This window comes from Dreissena polymorpha, chromosome 4, assembly GCF_020536995.1.
Source record: "Dreissena polymorpha isolate Duluth1 chromosome 4, UMN_Dpol_1.0, whole genome shotgun sequence".
Classification (NCBI taxonomy): domain Eukaryota; kingdom Metazoa; phylum Mollusca; class Bivalvia; order Myida; family Dreissenidae; genus Dreissena; species Dreissena polymorpha.
In genome coordinates, this window is record NC_068358.1 from 82,057,490 (window position 1) to 82,075,261 (window position 17,772).

The 17,772-nt window shown below is 35.2% G+C and overlaps 2 protein-coding genes and 1 long non-coding RNA gene across 3 annotated transcripts in view; 1 reads left to right on the top strand and 2 right to left on the bottom strand.

The window, feature by feature from the left end:
* The window catches only part of LOC127879289 (sorting nexin-27-like), a 53,690-nt gene extending 51,987 nt beyond the window's left edge, over positions 1-1,703 (bottom strand). The window contains exon 1 of the mRNA XM_052426065.1: positions 1,412-1,703. Coding sequence (XP_052282025.1) covers positions 1,412-1,671 — 260 coding nt within the window. The 5' untranslated portion in view covers positions 1,672-1,703. The remainder of the gene's footprint in view (positions 1-1,411) is intronic.
* Positions 1,704-4,640: 2,937 nt separating this feature from the next.
* On the top strand, positions 4,641-9,192 carry LOC127879295 (3-galactosyl-N-acetylglucosaminide 4-alpha-L-fucosyltransferase FUT3-like). Its single transcript, XM_052426073.1, has 3 exons — positions 4,641-4,858; positions 6,073-6,413; positions 8,286-9,192. The coding sequence occupies exons 1-3, from the start codon at positions 4,804-4,806 to the stop codon at positions 9,012-9,014; spliced, it is 1,125 nt and encodes a 374-aa protein (XP_052282033.1). The 5' UTR covers positions 4,641-4,803; the 3' UTR covers positions 9,015-9,192.
* A 4,986-nt stretch (positions 9,193-14,178) lies between these two features.
* Positions 14,179-17,558, bottom strand: LOC127879306 (uncharacterized). The gene is made up of 2 exons (XR_008049003.1): positions 17,511-17,558; positions 14,179-17,077 (listed from the first exon to the last, which is right to left on the bottom strand). It is a non-coding gene; the product is annotated as an uncharacterized LOC127879306 (long non-coding RNA).
* Positions 17,559-17,772: the final 214 nt, after the last annotated feature.

Consider the following 17,772-nt stretch of genomic DNA (forward strand, 5'->3'; position numbering starts at 1 on the left):
ACGGCTTTGATTTAGACAGGCAGACAGATAGTTTATTCAGACTTATACAACAGTACATCGTCTTCAACTCAAATATATAAATTATTTTTAGACGAATTGTTAGGTGATTACACATATAGCAGTGATGATTCTGAGAATGTTGCCATGTTTCTTATCCGTGTAATCTAGAGTCCGTGGTTTGAGCATTTATATCGCGGTGTTCAATAAAAGATATCTCAATAATCTTGTTTATTGATAGATCTGTGGTTTTATTGCCCCTGTGTTCAGCACAAACCAATTGTCTCGTTATGATCAGATACTGTGCCGACCAATACTAAATAACACTATGGTGTCATACGCCACAGCAGGGACCTATACTTGTGATCATGGAGTCTAAGTGCAAGACTTAAAAAAGTATGTTGTTTCGCTTGCGGTTGTTAAAGCCAAAACGGGGCTCCCAGCTGGCACAGCTGCTGATATTCAGATCTGAATACTTAAACTTATTGAGACCTTATTCTTAACCGTTGCGCGTTTTACGATATCGGATTTTAGGCGGGAATAAAACTCAGTGAAACTATTCAATTTCTTACACAACATTAAGCATATTAACAGTTATTGAAATTAACAATATCAGCGACATCTTTTTAAAGACTAAACACCTTTTCAAGTATCGAATTTAACATGTCAATAAAATATATTAATACCAAAAAAGGTTTCATTTAATATTGTTCACATTAAACCTTTAAATGAAAGTGTCGCTTTAACTATTTTCCGTGTCTTATTAAGCCGCGAATCGTTTGCTAAAAACAGTTAACAAAAAGGGCTACACGTTCTAATTCTTAATGAAATACAAAAATAAGTATAACATAATTAATAACGTCCATAAACACACACAGCAAGATCAAAGTTTTAATGGAAAACTAATATGACATTCCACGTAATTTATTATTTTCGTCTAAATCGAATACTATATATAGAGAAACAATGTATTTATAACCGACCAATGAGGTAACATTATGCAACTTTCAATTTACACAGTGCTATATGGCAACAATATGGAATTTGAACAGTGGTAGTGTTTTAAGGTCTGGACTATCATTACTTGTAAGTTTGTATAAACATTTTACTAATGCAATTAGTAAAATAATGTTTATATTTTATGTTTAATAATTTATTGCATGATTATTCTGTGCTGTTATATGAATTTGATGCCGTTAAAGCTTCCGACATGAATTCATGTCGGAACGATGCTATTGCAAAATAACGTTAAACGATATGAGGTCGATGTAAATCGACCTCATATTTATAGGAGTACTGTTTGACATGTCAGAGTGACCTAGATTTAACACAAACCGGAAGTTGCCAAAATAATCACAAATACAGAAATTAAAATTTTTATGATAAATATTGCACTAGCGATAAATATACGTACACTTCCAAAATCCTGTCCCCTTTTCTGATCCCAGCCCTCTGAGCCGCCCCACCTTCTAACACCGCACTGACGTGCTGAAGCGGTGCGTACAGGACTCCATTGATCGACTTAAGGACGCCGCCCTCGCTAACCTGTCCGCGAACATTAAATCCAAACCCGGTCTCCGATTTCGTTATTATTACTCTTCTGGGGCCAATGCTGGGGTCGTGACAATTATCCGGAGGGGAGGGACTTTCGTCACTTTCCGCCATAGTGGTCATGTGACCAAACTTAATTACCGGTGTTGTAAAATATAAATTTTAAAATAATAAAAAGACGACGGTTTATACGACACTACAAATTATTAAAGATCACAAAACACTTATTCGCTCCTCATTTAAAGTAAAACCGTAAACTTAAGTAAACATTTAGTCAACCGTTGGCGGCTGCGTTTGCAAGCATGCACTCACAGAATCATTGATTTTCAGAATGATCAATAGGCGCTGAATGCATTTAAGAGATAAAAAAGGTATGTCATGTGATATGAAAAGAACTTGACACATTTACAAGCTCAATGTTGTATTTTAAACGTTTTTCCCCGGTTACCAATTAGTTGATTGTAATACGACGTCTCGTAAGTTTCACGGCTGCGGTCTCCAATATTAAGACATAAAAGTGATATTTTAGTGAGAATTGACAATTGTGTCCACGTGTGTAACTTCTATACCAACCTGGATGCGTATGCGTGTGGAATAATAAGAAATATGTATAGTTCATTTTGCGCCTTTATGTGCACGAGACGCTTACACTCATCATTTGTACACAACTGTATATTGTTTGAAGGTTGCTTTGTTTAAACACTAGCACTGTGCATCATTAAAATCATTTTAAAATGCTTATCCACTTGATTTTAAAATAAAAATATGCGCGTATGCATATAGAAGTGAACATAAAAGCTGCATGACAACTCAAGTACTGCTTTTTTTGCACAAACATGTATAAAAGCACCCTTTCTATTGTTGGATGTTCATCATAAAGTAACATTATAACGTTAAAATATGGATTTTTAATCAAAATAATTAACCGAACGTATTTAAGATGGGTCTTAAATTAGTTATATATTTCGAGTAAGTCGCAAAGCAATCCACTGATCATTTACTGTAGACTGATTTCTAAATTTAATAAAACATATCGCATAAAAGGTGAGAAAAACGCTAAACCCAAACAAATATATGATGAAATTTAGACAGAGTTTAATTACTTACACACACCGATGTGTGTCGTGTGTCGGATTGAGGGGGAGGGGGTAATTTTAATATGTTTTATAAATCTAAGCGTTTGGGAAAATATGGGTAAAAGATCGAGGTCTTTATCTGCTGTGTTTATTATATTCTTTGCTTTAGATGTACCGGTAGTAAATGCAGTTGGTTTTCTTGTATTTTCTCAATGGTATCAATTACAATTCAGCATATAAACTTAAAAAGATAGACTAACTGGATCCTTATTTAGCCACTGACTATAATAAAAGAATTCGGTAACGATACTATTCGATGCACAACATAATATCATGTATGATAAAACACTTACCGGTATATCAAAACAAACCCTTTAACCATAATTGGATAAAATAAAGTGCTTCAGAAAAAAAACGAGAAAAAACGGTGCATGTTCAAAGTGAATCCTACTCAGATATATCAATCTAAATCATCCTTTCCAGTAACGTGGATAACATCATACGCCAGAATCCCTCGACGAAGCTTTCCTAAAGAAACCGTATTTGATCTTGATTTATCCGTAGATCTGAAAATGTCTGTTTTGCAGCTATAGTTTCAGAGTGGTATTTCTATACAAGATATTATCAAGTGATGGATCTCCAATTTTCAAAGCCGGCTTTTGTTTGTTTACTTTCATGACATGTGAGAATTCCTCGTTTTGTGTTAAAGACTGTTCTCCTTTTTAAAACATTAACGTGTATTTTGCTAATTATAAAATGACTATTTTTACCCCAAAAGACCCAAACAATGTTTAGAGTTAATTATCTGAATCCGAATTTTTCTCTTTTTTTCATTTGTTTAAAGGGGTATTCTCACGTTTTGGTAAATTGAAACCATTAAAAAAATAGTTTCAGATTCGCAAATGTTTGTTTTAGTTATGACATTTGTGAGGAAACACAAATACTGAACATTTTCCATGCTCTAAAATAGCCATTATAATTATGCATCTTTGACGATTTAAAAACATGAAAATTATAAAGCGTTGCAACGCAAAACGAATGAATAATTTGGAGAGATCTGTTGTTGTCGTGTCGTAATATTTTGTGAAACAACGCGGATCGCTTATATAAAGTATACAATACATCACTCATTGCATGGGCACGGATGGCTGAGTGGTCTAAATGGTAGACTTTTTACTTCAGGACTCCAGGGGTCAGTGGTTCGATCACTGTTGAGGGTTACTTTTTTAATTAGATTCTTGTTTTTTTTACTTGAACTTTTTAGATCCAATGCTTACATTTATCAATATTAAGAATTGAATGACAAACCTCAATACATGCCAACATCTGTGAAAAGGCCTACCACGATGAAGTCACGTAATGTTTCGTAGTCTGATAAGCGATATAAGCGGACATGATAGCTACTGACCAGAATGCGCGAATGGATTGGCTTGTCTGGAGCAACGCTGGCCACAAATCGCATAAGACCCATTTTTGCTCGACGCGACTCATTGTCTCTTTGTCAAAAGTTTTTCGATGGAATATTTGCATTCGGGTTCTTATTACCAACAATGTTATAGCGTATTGTTTTAACAAAATTACAAGAGTGTCGTTTCCGTTTTCTGTCGTTTACGTATATCACTTTTTGGAAATTAAAGAAGCTAGCTAACGATCAAAAGCGATCAGAGTCGGATTATTAAATACAACTTTACACCTTCTCGGTTGAGGCCGTTGTCCATCAATCTACAGAAAATCGCACTATGGACTCGCATGATCGAACAAGCCTTCAGCCAATTAGCAAACCATGACACGACACTATTTGCTTTCTCAATGTTAAAAATGTGTACTAAACAAGAAGATTATGTAATATAAAATATCAGATTGGTAATAAAAATTGTAAATTGTTTTGATTTGTTTCGAATATGGAACAGGAATCATGTATGACAAGAGGTAGCATATCGTAGGATACTTAGTATAAACATTTAACGACAATAAATCGATCATGCTTACTGTTGGCAAAGATCGGCTTAGTCACGGATCACCAAGCATTGACCGTTTCAATTGAAAACCTGTTGCAAAATAATGTAATCAGTAGTACATTTACTTGGTCTTTTAAATGGTTGGTAACTTGGTACCCGATGTAGAAAAAGAAAAAAAGCGATTCTATATAATTAATGCAAAGATATAACTTTCTACAACAATGAAAAGGCTTTTACAATGTCGGACCAGAGCGGACATGAGACAGTTAGTAAAAGGTACGTGTAGTAGTAGTAGAAGTAGTAGTAGTAGTAGTAGTAGTAGTAGTAGTAGTAGTAGTAGTAGTAGTAGTAGTAGTAGTAGTAGTAGTAGTAGTAGTAGTAGTAGTAGTAGTAGTAGTAGTAGTAGTAGTAGTAGTAGTCCGTAGTAGTAGTAGTAGTAGTAGTAGTAGTAGTAGTAGTAGTAGTAGTAGTGTAGTAGTAGTAGTAGTAGTAGTAGTAGTAGTAGTAGTCGTAGTAGTAAGTAGTAGTAGTAGTAGTAGTAGTAGTAGCTAGTAGTTAGTGTAGTAGTAGTAGTAGTAGTAGTAGTAGTCATTAGTACTAGTACTAGTAGTAGGTAGTAGTAGTAGTAGTAGTAGTAGTTAGTAGTAGTTAGAAGTAGTAGTAGGTAGTAAGTAGCTAGTAGTAGTAGTAGGTAGTAGTCGGTAAGTAGTTAGTAGAGTGAGTGATGTAGTAGTAAGTAGTATTGGCTAGCTAGTAGTCAGTAGTAGTTTAGTAGTAGTAGTAGAAGTAGTAGTAGTAGTATAGTAAGTTAGTATAGTAGTAGTAAGTAGTAGTAGTAGTCAGTTAGTAGTAGTTGTAGTAAGTTAGTCGAGTCATAGTATAGTAGTAGTAGTAGTAGTAGTAGTAGTAGTAGTAGTAGTAGTAGTAGTAGTAGTAGTAGTAAGTAGTAGTAGTAGTAGAAGTAGTAGTAGTAGTAGTAGTAGTAGTAGTAGTTGTAGTAGTAGTAGTAGTAGTATGGTAGTAGTAGTAGTAGTAGTAGTAGTAGTAGTAGTGGTAGTAGTGGTAGTAGTGGTTAGTAGAGGTAGTAGTGGTAGTAGTGATAGTAGTGGTAGTAGGTAGTAGTAGTAGTAGTAGTAGTAGTAGTAGTAGTAGTAGTAGTAGTAGTAGTAGTAGTAGTAGTAGAAGTAGTAGTAGTAGTAGTAGTAGTAGTAGTAGTGTAGTAGTAGTAGTAGTAGTAGTAGTAGAAGTAGTGGTAGTTATGGTAGTAGTGGTAGTAGAAGTAGTAGTGGTAGTAGTGGTATACGTAGTGGTAGTAGGTGGTAGTAGTTGTTGGTGGTAACGGCGGCGGCGGCGGCGGTCGTCGTCGTCGTAGTCGTTGTCGTAGTCGTAGTATTGTTTATGATAGTTACATTTATTTAATTTTATTCTGATCGTTATATAATTAAACCAAGATTTTCACAATAATTCAACCCTTGTGGACTTCTTTACAGTGTGCATGGCGCTTCTATTCCTGTTCATCATCTTCAACATCTACAAGCGATGGTCAAAATCACACGATGGTCGCCATATAGTGCTATGGTACAACCCGCCATTTTATGTGACCAGCCGAACGGATGCCTTTGTGAGAAACTTCGACGAATGCCCGCAAGCCAATTGTCGTTTGACCTTTGACCAAAGTGAGGCGGAGAGTTCAAAGGCTATCATCTTCGATGGACGCCAGATGACCAAAGATTGTAAGTCGTTTTCCCGACCCCAGGACCAGATGTGGGTGTTTTGGGGTAACGAGCCCCCTACAAAGTATAATGAGGCTGGTGATGAATGGATGGACTTCGTAAGTAAATTCCAAAAAAGATCTTTAATGAAGTAATGTACACGATGTTTCTTTATGGAAACCAAACAAGTTGGTTTAAGTAACAAGAACATGAAATAATATGCCGCATGAATTAAGTTTTTTTAAACCATATAGTATATACGTATATTGTTTCCATAGAGCTTGTATATACTTCTTGTCCTTGACATGCGATCAAATCTAAATGTCATCGCAAATTATACAATCTTATGTTTGAATATTTATTTTTATGCCCTCCCGGATCGATATATCGGAGGCATATTGTTTTTGACCTGTCTGTCTGTCTGTCATTCATTCATTCATTGTGTGTGTCCCACAACTTTAACCTTGGTTAAAGTTTTGCAATAACTTTTGCATTATTGAAGATAGAAACTTGATATTTGGCATGCATGTGTATCTCATGGAGCTGCACATGTTGAGTGGTGAAAGGTCAAGGTCATCCTTCAAGGTCAAATATATGGCGCAATAGGGGGCGTTGTGTTTCTTACAAACACATCTCTTGTTTAAAAATGTTTTAAAAATAGTGCCGCTAGCATGGACCAATGGGATTTGTACATTTTGTATACATACAGAAGGAATCTTTTTAAAATGTTTGCGAATCTGGACAGCGTTCGACCGCGCGATCACAAGTAACATTAAAGGATTAAAAAACACATTGGCCCGGTCACAAGATAAAATAATATTATGATTAATTTAGTTGGATCGATCAATAAACGAGCTTTGTTATTGTTGTTGTTGTTGCAGTAGTTGACCACAAATGACTAAACATATATACGACTTAAGACATTTTTATAACGCAAACTTATATTTATTTCGAGCATAAATATTAAAAACAAATATAAGAATATACTCCATTAGAAAGGCACATACTATCCAAAGAACTAAACGAAGCCTTACGCTTCTGACAGACATACTGCTTTATTTATATGCAAGATACTTTCCTAAATATGTTTTACATATCAAGATGAAATATACCATAACAAATAACTAAATTGTAAATTTAATAAATTATAAAAATCAATGTCATTTAGCATGATCGAAATTATTCAAGATAATACGAGTACAAGCACGAGTCAAATAGCTGTTAACCGCAAATAACTATAAATTATTACTAAGCATTTATGTTCGCACGTTTAAAAAATAAAAATGCGTAAGTAGTAGTTTCGCATCTCACGTTTTCAATTGTACATATTCAGTTTAACCCTTGATTGAACTATTGAGATAGATCTTATGGTCATTCATTTTTTGCATAGATTACCGCTCTGGGAATTTGGCATCATTTTTAAATATTTGGCGATTCATAAGCAAATGGAAATGGAAACATTAAAATGCACACAATACATTAAAGTAAACATCAATACTTCTATGCGCCTATGTACACCACGCAGCTTCATGAACTATTTTGCGGCTTTGCAATTTTAGATAGCATGACGAGAATGCATTAAATTCTATGTAAGCAAACATGGGACAATTGTCAACGCCTACACGTGTATGTCCGTTCAGCATTTTAATCATTAACATATGACAGTTACGCACATTAGCCTCGGTGCATTGTAAGGTTTTGGTACACCAACTTCACATATATACTTCACATTCAAGAAGTGTCATTTGCCTACTTTCAACAAATATTTCTATTATAACTTTAATGCATCAGTATCTTTTTAAAAAAGTTGAAATGTATCAGACGTGTTTGTATGCATTCAAATATCTGGTGAACTGAAAGAGCCTTATGTTATGGCAAACATGTATATTTATCTAATCTATTAACGGCTCGAGTTTTCGTTGTTCTCTGTCGTGCCATAAACATTTAAATTGAACTATTAACATAATGAGTCTTTTATTTTCTAATTACAGGCCAAAGAATTCAACCTGACCATGACGTACCACAGAGAAAGTGACGTGTACATGCCCTACGGGGAGATAGTTCCCACAATGCCTATCCCGCAAAAAGACTTCCTGTCGATTGCACAGAAGAAGAACCACTCTGTTGTATGGATAGCCTCTAGCTGCCACACGTCGTCTTGGCGGGAGATGTACGTCAAGGAACTCCGGAAATACGTCGACGTTGACATATTCGGGAGGTGCTCGGATGCCATGACGCCATGGAATTGCGGAAACCGGTGGAAACATGACGACTGTTTTTCCGTTCTTAATGATTACAAGTTCTACTTAGCATTCGAAAACTCTTTGTGCGAAGATTACATCACGGAGAAGTTTTTCGAAAATTATAACTACGATATAATCATTGTTACAAGGGGAGGTACTAAGTCCAATTTTAAAGATATTCTTCCAGATGGTGTTTACATAGATGCCATGGATTTTCAAAATCCAAAAGAGCTTGGAGGTCACTTGAAACAATTCTTAAACGATGATAAAAAGTACGCAAACTTGTTGGAACGTAAGAGCGCCTACACCAGCTTGCCTTACCACATCGTGTACCAAAAGTCATTGTGTAACCTTTGTGATAGAATTATGTACCCGGAAGTGTACAACGTAGCGCGATACGATAACTTGCGAGACACGTTACACGAAATCAACTTCTGTAAACACCCAAGTGATTTAGAAAGGAAGCATCAACGTTAATAATTTTAAATAATTATACAAAGTATTGTAACGAGCCGAGCGGTTCTTCTTTTTCTTTTCCTTATTTCAATGTGATAGCGGGTCTACTCTTGGTGTCAAACCAACTTTTCTTTCATTAAGTTGTATTTAAACATTTTAAAATAAAATGGACTCTTGTTAAAATAAACTGAAGATAATAGCCTGAGTCATTTAATGACTCTCAAAAAACAATTATAATAAACAACCAAATAAAGTTCAACAAATTTTTATTCTAACTAACTTGCATCAATAGTACATCAATGCATTCAACAATTTATCATAAATAATACAATCCTCAAACTCACATTTACAATGCTCAATCAGTCTTAAAACTGTACGATAAAATATCCCTATACCTTAGTCTTAAATCTTATTCAAAAACTCTATTATATGCAAAAATATGAAAAATGTTTCTAACTTACTTTTAATGAAAATACCTAAAAAAATATTATTTAATAGAGAAAAATTTAGTAATGAGAATGTGCCTTTAATTCCATAAAAAAATCAGAGTCCTTCACTGTGAAATTTACAGAGCTTATATACTAAGGCTTCGAGCAGGTCCGAGCCTTGCGCGGTCATGACATTAATAAATCCGAGCAATAACTCAACCGCACACCATCCGCGCATCTTCCGAGCGTAACCGATCACCTCAAAAATAAACAGAGTTACCGCCTTAAGTTTAAACAATAAAAACTTCATTAAAATGACTGGAAATGTTTCTTTAAGTATAATAATAAGGTTTAGAACATATAAATACACATGACTGTAATTGTTTGATAAAAATCAAACCTCCGCATGATGAAGAAATGTACTGCGAAAATGCAAGATAAAACCGTCTGCTGAAAGTTTGACAGAGGTCGTCAATGTACACTACCCATAATTCAACAAAAAGGTCAAAAGTCACTTCCTTTAAATATGGCGTCTATCCAAATGTGATTGTAATGACCAACAAAAATGGATTTTACATGGATATGAAATGTACAAATGGTAAATTAAGCATAGTAGATATTGATACTAGGATGTTTAGTTTTATATGCAATAAGTAATTACACTTGACATAGAGTTAAAATATAAAACATTGTCATAAAAACAAACATGAACTCGTCACCTATTTAATAAAAATGTCAAACATGGGGTCATGACAGTATATTCATCACTGTTCATGCAAAATAACTTCCCTTTCAAGCACTAACGCATTAAGGGCAGGGGGGCTTTTTTGTCAAAAGGGCACTTTTGACGCGCAGTATTTTGTCAAAGGGCACTTTTGACGCGCGGTATTTTGTAAAAGGGCACGTTCGAGCGCGCGGGTGTTTCTGGAATGCTTCCTATTGCATGTTAATTGTATTATTCCCATTATTATTAAACCATTCAAATATAATGTCTACAATGAGGATTAAACTAATTACAATGTAATAAGAGATTAATGAATTATCATATGTAAAAAAAATAATAATAAAAAAAAAAAAAAAAATTTAGGGGGGGGGGGGGGGCAGGGCGGACGTTCGGGGGGGGGGGGGGCAGGGCGGAGGTTCGGGAGGGCAGGGCGCGGCGCCCTTCGATTTATGCCTAGCTGGAGCACTGTGTAAAGTGTGAAAGGAACATCAATCCGTTCTTAAAAAAAAAAAACGTTTCTACTTTAAAAAGTAGAGTGATTACATCAGGGAGGTTTTACAAAATTATGATAACTTGCTCTTTGCATTCGACACACGCGATTGGAGATTGAAAATATATGACAAATAGTGCACGAGATTATGAAATAATTCTTTTGAAATTTTTATTCTTGTATATGGGACTTATTTGTGCACCTTAAAGTAATCACACTGTAGTAAGAAGCCAGGCTAATCGTGGCACTTGATTGAGTGAAACTCAGTCAGCAGTGTATTCATTTTTAAATCATTTCGCCCCATTCACAATTTATTAACACACACACACACTGTAAAACCAATAAAAATATTAAATGACATTAATCAAGTAATACAAATGTTATTATGAACTTAATAACGATTGTGAGTACATGTTTGGCGTTGCTCATCCTCAGTCCAAAAACAAGCAGTTGGCACATATGCAAGAAATTATCATCCATTCCTTTTTATGCTCCCGAAAGAGGGCATATAGTGATCGCACTGTCCGTCGGTCCGTCCGTCTGTCCGTTACACTATGCGTTTAGGTTTCGAAAAATGCTCATAACTTCTATGTCGCTTCAGATGTCACCTTCATATTTGGTATGCATGTGTATATGGACAAGGCCTTTCCATACTCACACACATTTTGACCCCTTTGACCTTGACCTTGAACTTAGTGTCCGCGTTTAGGTTTCGAAATCTGCGTTGAGGTTTTGAAGAATGCTCATAACTTCTATCAAACCGTTTTTCAGGGGCATATGTCATCCTATGGAGACAGCTCTTGTTTTAATTCAAGTGCAGCGAAAGGTTGTTTGGCGTGAATTTACTTTTATTTTATGAAGTTTAAATATTGACTGTGTTATGTTTGAATGATATTGTCTTGTCTTGATAGTGTTTTTATGATGACATGCGAATAACATTTGTCGACACCTTCGATACAAAAAATCACTCCTAACATAAACACGTGTGTCTGGATGTAATTATAAATCAAATGACATCTACCACGCGACTATGCACTTTGTACATATATATTTATAAGCATACTTAAAAGATTTTAAATATACGGCAAAATATTTTTACAATAAAATACAAGTACACTAATTACAGTTTTGCTTGTGCAGTCGATATTACAAGATATATATACATATTATAAATTATATACATATTAATAATCGCTCTTTGACAAAATGCAAATAAATGTATAAAAAAAACATTTATTGGACAAAAAAATAAAATCACTATTGTATAGGATTTTGGTTATGAAAGAAAGTTTGTGTATTTTCAAGATATGTACAATTTTCGGTCACGAATATTTCAAATCTCCGTTGTTACGTCATGGCTCTGTTCGTCTTGATTAGTCGAAACAATACAAATCAGCGCATCACTATATTTTAGATTATTTTTAAGAATATTAAACATACCGAATGAAACATATATACCTATATGTATATTCAAATCATAGGCGAAGACCACTTATTTAAAATTACATACGATACAACACATTTTAAATCTCATGGTGTCCTCACTATTTATGTTCTATACTTGGTAAATATAATTCCGCAAATAAATTATTAAAAATCAGTCATTTCCCTCAAATTTAAACTAGGTACACCCCGGAAATTGCTTTGCTATTTGTACACTAACCTTTTTATATGAATGCTGAAAAAGAAACGGCGACATACTTCTGAGTAATAGGTAAACGTTACGTATTGAAACTGATCGTGTTAATTACGTGCTTTATTTACTGTATGGACTGATAAAGTCACAAATGTAATAGAGTTCCCCGATATAGTAACAGATAACAGATTAGGATCATACGGGATGGAGGTCAGCACTGAGAAGTCGAAGATCTTGATGAACAGCACGACCAACACCAGTGCATTTACCATGAACGCCGAGAAGCAAGAAATAGTGACCAGCTTCAAGAACGTGGACGAAACTCTGTCCAAGTATGGTACCAGTATCGCTGAGGTCCGAAAAAGAGTTGCAATGGCGACCGCAGCGATGGTAATTTTTTCACGTTATCGGACCTCATGTCCTTTCGTCGTTCGCCTGGGTTGAGAACAACATCGGGAATACGGTACCCGCTCCGCGTCAGAAAGCGTGTATTAGTTAACCGAAATCCCAGATAAACCGTATTTTCAAAAACACGTGGAAACAATGTTTTGTAAATATAATTGTAAATGACATCGTTGAATACAATTGTAGAAGTGTTATTTATTTTAAACCACCATAACATCTAGTAACCCGGTTTATTTCGGAATACGCGCAAGAGTCTGAGAGCGTGTTTAACTTACAATAATCCATGTTATAGATAGCTAATGCTATGTATTGAATAAAAACTATACGTTTTTGCATTATCATAATAAATACTTGCCACATAACTATTAAAAAAAACGTCCTTCAAAATCAATTAATTGTAAAATATCGCGTATTCTATAAGCATAGACATCACGTTGGTGTTAGCTTTTCTAGGTTTTTTCTAAACGCTAAAAAACTTGATTAAGTGGGCAAAGAGATCGTCTTCCTGGCGAGATTTCAATTCTTCTTCACGAAAATGAATTCAATGGCCACATTGCAGCACAAAATTAATGTTGCTTAAACATTGGCACGCATTGACTTGAATCCATTATGTGTGTAAAGACATGTTTATTTATCTTTTGCTTACGTTCGATCGCATTTATAGTTTTTGATTTAAGATAGATATGAACGGAGGAATAAACTTATATATTATGAGTTTATCGGCGTATCTGACTAACCCAGCTTTTCACCTTAAATGAACTTTCAACAGCTTATAACATGGTGGGGAAATTTCCCGGCAGTAGATCCGAATGAATAAATCCGAATATTTCATCAGCTGATTTGAGAGAATTACCCAAAAATGGTGGCCTCATCACTTCTTTAATGCAACCAACTATCGGTAAACGCCTCTAATCGGCATTGTGAGAAAACACTACCGAAAAACTTTAAAGTATAGAGTCATGATAAGAAGAAAATCGTTTAATTATCGTATCACACATGTGTGACGTACACGGTCAGTCTGGCTTGAAATCGTTCCCGAAAGCCAGAATAGGCTACCGACAGTTTGCTTTAATAACACAGTCGGTTTTCAATTTTCTATCGAAAAGTATCGTGGTTATATGTTCTTTTCACAAGACGCCATAAGGTTGCTAAAGACCGCGTCATGTGAAAATTGGTCTTAGGCCATATGCGACCAGCGTAGCTCGAGCCAAGCCTGTGCATTCGGGTTACCGGGTATATATGACTGCGATGCTCCTAAAGCTCCTTACGTGATATAAATCCAGACATGTTCCATGTAACAAACAACAACAACGCGTGTCATTATGTGGTAAACCACTAAAATGCAGTCGTAAATACGGTATCTCGTCAGATAGCTGATATTACAGGGCCACGTAGTTAAAGTCCGTAAGGTTTAATGCTAGTGTTACTATTTGCTCGAGACCGGTTATTCTCAATATATTATCTTAAAAACTCGCACACAATTTCATAAAAAGAACGAAATCGACGTTGTTCATGCATTTAATGTATTGCTATAAACGAAAATGTGAAAATTTGATTTCTCGAGTAAAAAATCTAAGATAAATGCTAAAAAAATCAACGCTTACTTATACAGCAGGTACAGAAGCGCAGGAATCTCTCAAGTAAACTGGGCTGCTTGCTTGACATATCCGTCCGTCGCTCGTCGGTTAGTTGCCCGCAACGTTGCCCAATACACTGTATCGGGCGCAGTAAAGTCTTCCTGTTGAATTGCTGCATTTTGGTTGGTATCATTATTATTGATGAAGCTGTCTAATGACATGTCGACACAGTCTAAACTGTGACCTCTCAGAACATGCTGACGGCACGCCCCGTGCTTATCATCGGTTGGTCCACATACCATATCGGGCAAAAAAATAGAGCTGAAACTTCTATCTGCAATGGAAAACCTTTGCGGAGACAGACATCTGTAATTGAGAAGGGTAAGGCTTATGAAGCCCCTCTGATATGTATATTCATGATCTGTATCCACACAGGCGTCTAATGATGATGATGATGAAACACTAAGTGACGCGCTGCACCAAATGTCGCCGCTTAATTTAGGTTATCAATGGCGGTGGTGAAATAATCCCATATAGCGGCGGCCTTGCTACTGCCGCATAACTGAAAGGAATTCTTGCCTTGGAGCACTGTCTATCATCACCACCGGAAATAGATAACCAGCGAAGCGAAAGTAAACATCACGCAAGAGGTAGTGCTCGTGAAAAGAATAAGTTTTACCATTTTTATCGCGAACGTTTTCAAAAAACTGTGTGACAAATTAATAGTGGACATATCAAACTTCTATCGTAAGTAGTTGGAGTTCTTTATAAATACATTCGAGTGTTGAAATAGATAAATCATCAGGTACCTGGTACCGAAAATTAAGTTCATTGGGACATATTGTTTCCTTTTGTCCGAGGAAGATATAATTATTTTGCCGAATATTTCAATGGTGTGCAAATAATTATAGAAACTATCGGTTTTTGCAAGCTTCAGCCCACAAATCAAGTTAGTATGCAAATGTTTGGCTAAAATATAAACTTCGTTGTGTACGGCGAATAGAACCTGACGTGTACGGCGTATAGCAAAATAAAATTAAATTGTGTACGGCAGATAGTTTTGAGTTTGTAAGGGAAAATAAATGAAAATTTCGCAAATACGTGACCATCTTGGTATAAAACAAACAAATACAATTATATTCTTTACGATGAGACCGTTAATGGCCAAAGAATACGTCTGATGCATTGTTGATATTTAAAAAAAATGTTTTGTATTACGGGCACATGCTACATAGCGAATAACAGGTTACTACCTGATCTTTATGTTATATATCAGGCAAGGCCGAGCCTGATATATTACAATATATTACAAACAGATCTAACCTGTTTTTCTGTTTATCATACCTCTACGCCCCCAATTTTAAAGAAATAATGAAAAAATCGCTAAAAAGCTGCAGTTATAAAATAAAATATCAGGCAACGTTTTATCATACAACCGCATTGATAACTGCCTGATATAACGTTTCCTGATATATTTTTTATATCATGGTCAATAGGAAGTTCTTACCGGTATATCAGTCATGTGTGGAGTATGGTCATATTACTAGGAATAAACTATAAAGTAATAATCTTTAGTGAAATCGAATCAGATTCAACAAGCCAAACTATTTGATCCCAAGATGTGGTATTTGTTAAACACAAAATGCAACACAGACAGCAAAAAACATTATCTTTTTGCAAATATTAAGCGCGCGTGCTCATGACCTCATTATTAACACGTCAAACGATAAAATTCATATTGTTTCCCGCTAAAAAAGCAGCTTTTTAGCGATTTGTTTTATTATTTCTTTATGTTTTAAAATCAAGATGAATCGATAAAATATTTACTAACAAGTGGATTCCAATCAGGATTTGATATACAACTCGTGTAATTATTGGAACTCGGCTGACTTTCTGTTCACAGCGTTGTAGCGTTCAACCGCAAACGCACATGGCGTAGCAATTGTTTTAATTTCCGCATATGTGCTGTGTTTGCGTATTAATTCGGTGGGCAAAAACAAAGTTTAGAATTACGATTTATACATCATTAAAAGGGGAAAAAGTCCGACTTTAAGAATATATATGTACATTGAAAATGTATTTTCTTAAAATCATTTTAATTTGCAACAACTTTGGCCAATACGCTGCAACTATTCGCCGTACATGACTTTAACTATTCACCGTACACGACTTTTGCCATAAACAACTATTCGCCGTACACTACAGTTATTTTAATTTAATAGATTTCCATGAACAATAATCAAATCAAGACAAGAAATAGCTTTAATATGGTATATATTAAGAATAGGAAATCAACAGCATACCCGATGGCAAACCATGTAATCATGAAAGAAAAGCTTTTTCTTCGAGAAGTTCTAATTTCAACCCGGTACCAAGCAGTCATAAATTTGTGTAAATAACGCTTCGTCAATACGAATTGCAAGATAGATACACATTTTTAAGCATATGTATCTTTCTGTAAGATGCCAAACACGCACTGGTTATCCAGGAGCGAGTTATTATTAGATATTTTAGGTAAATACTGACTGCTCTCAATGGTTAATTTGTTTACTTTCGCTTCGCTGGTAGTGGTAATCTATTTCCGGTGGTGATGATAGACAGTGTGGAGCGGACTGGAGATTGTAACAATCATGCTGACATTTTTGTACGTGATACCGATCAGACCTACCGGAGTAAGAGACACCGGATTGTAGTCGATCTCCGGTCCGCGGGGGTTGATGCCGGCGACGACTACGAATCTCTCACCAATCCAGATACTGAACAGACCATTTGCTTTCATGGTGCCGCCTTGTTGGACCACAAATATTCCCTCGAAATTGAACATCTATATAAATAGAAATAAACGGCTTTTTAATAACGAATTTCAAAATAAGAGCGGTTAATTGTAATCAATGATTAACCCATGAACTTTTATGTCGGTTGCCGCGCATTTTTTAAAAAGTATGTCAGTTTTTATGCTGAAACAATTGCTCAATAAATACGGGTTCTTATTATTTTTTGCTTGAATATATTAATAGACTTTCGGATAATACAACGTATTTCAATAAAATGTTACGCTAAAAAATAAAGAATATTTCATTTTAATAATTTGTATTAGGACAAAATATTTAAACACAAAACACCTCTTTCCAGCTATATTAAGCCTCAATATTTTTTTCAAAACTTGGTTTTATAAATGGACTACTTTTTCCATATGTTACTCAACAAAAACAATTGTATATTGACACTTAAAATCAAATAAACACGATAACATTTACCGGTTGATGATATGGTGTCTACTGCTCTAGCTGGATTTCTACTTTGACGTTGTAACTAATGTTTACGTAGCGTCATTTAACGTCGCGTCATTTGACGTGATCGGTTTAAACACAACATATTAACATATTAACGCCATGACGCGTGTGTGCTTAATCGATATATATCTGAAAAGAGAAACTTGAGAAACACAATCAGGAGATAATTTTTTTATTTACGATAGCCTTTTGATATAATGACAATATATGGCAATACATATAACAA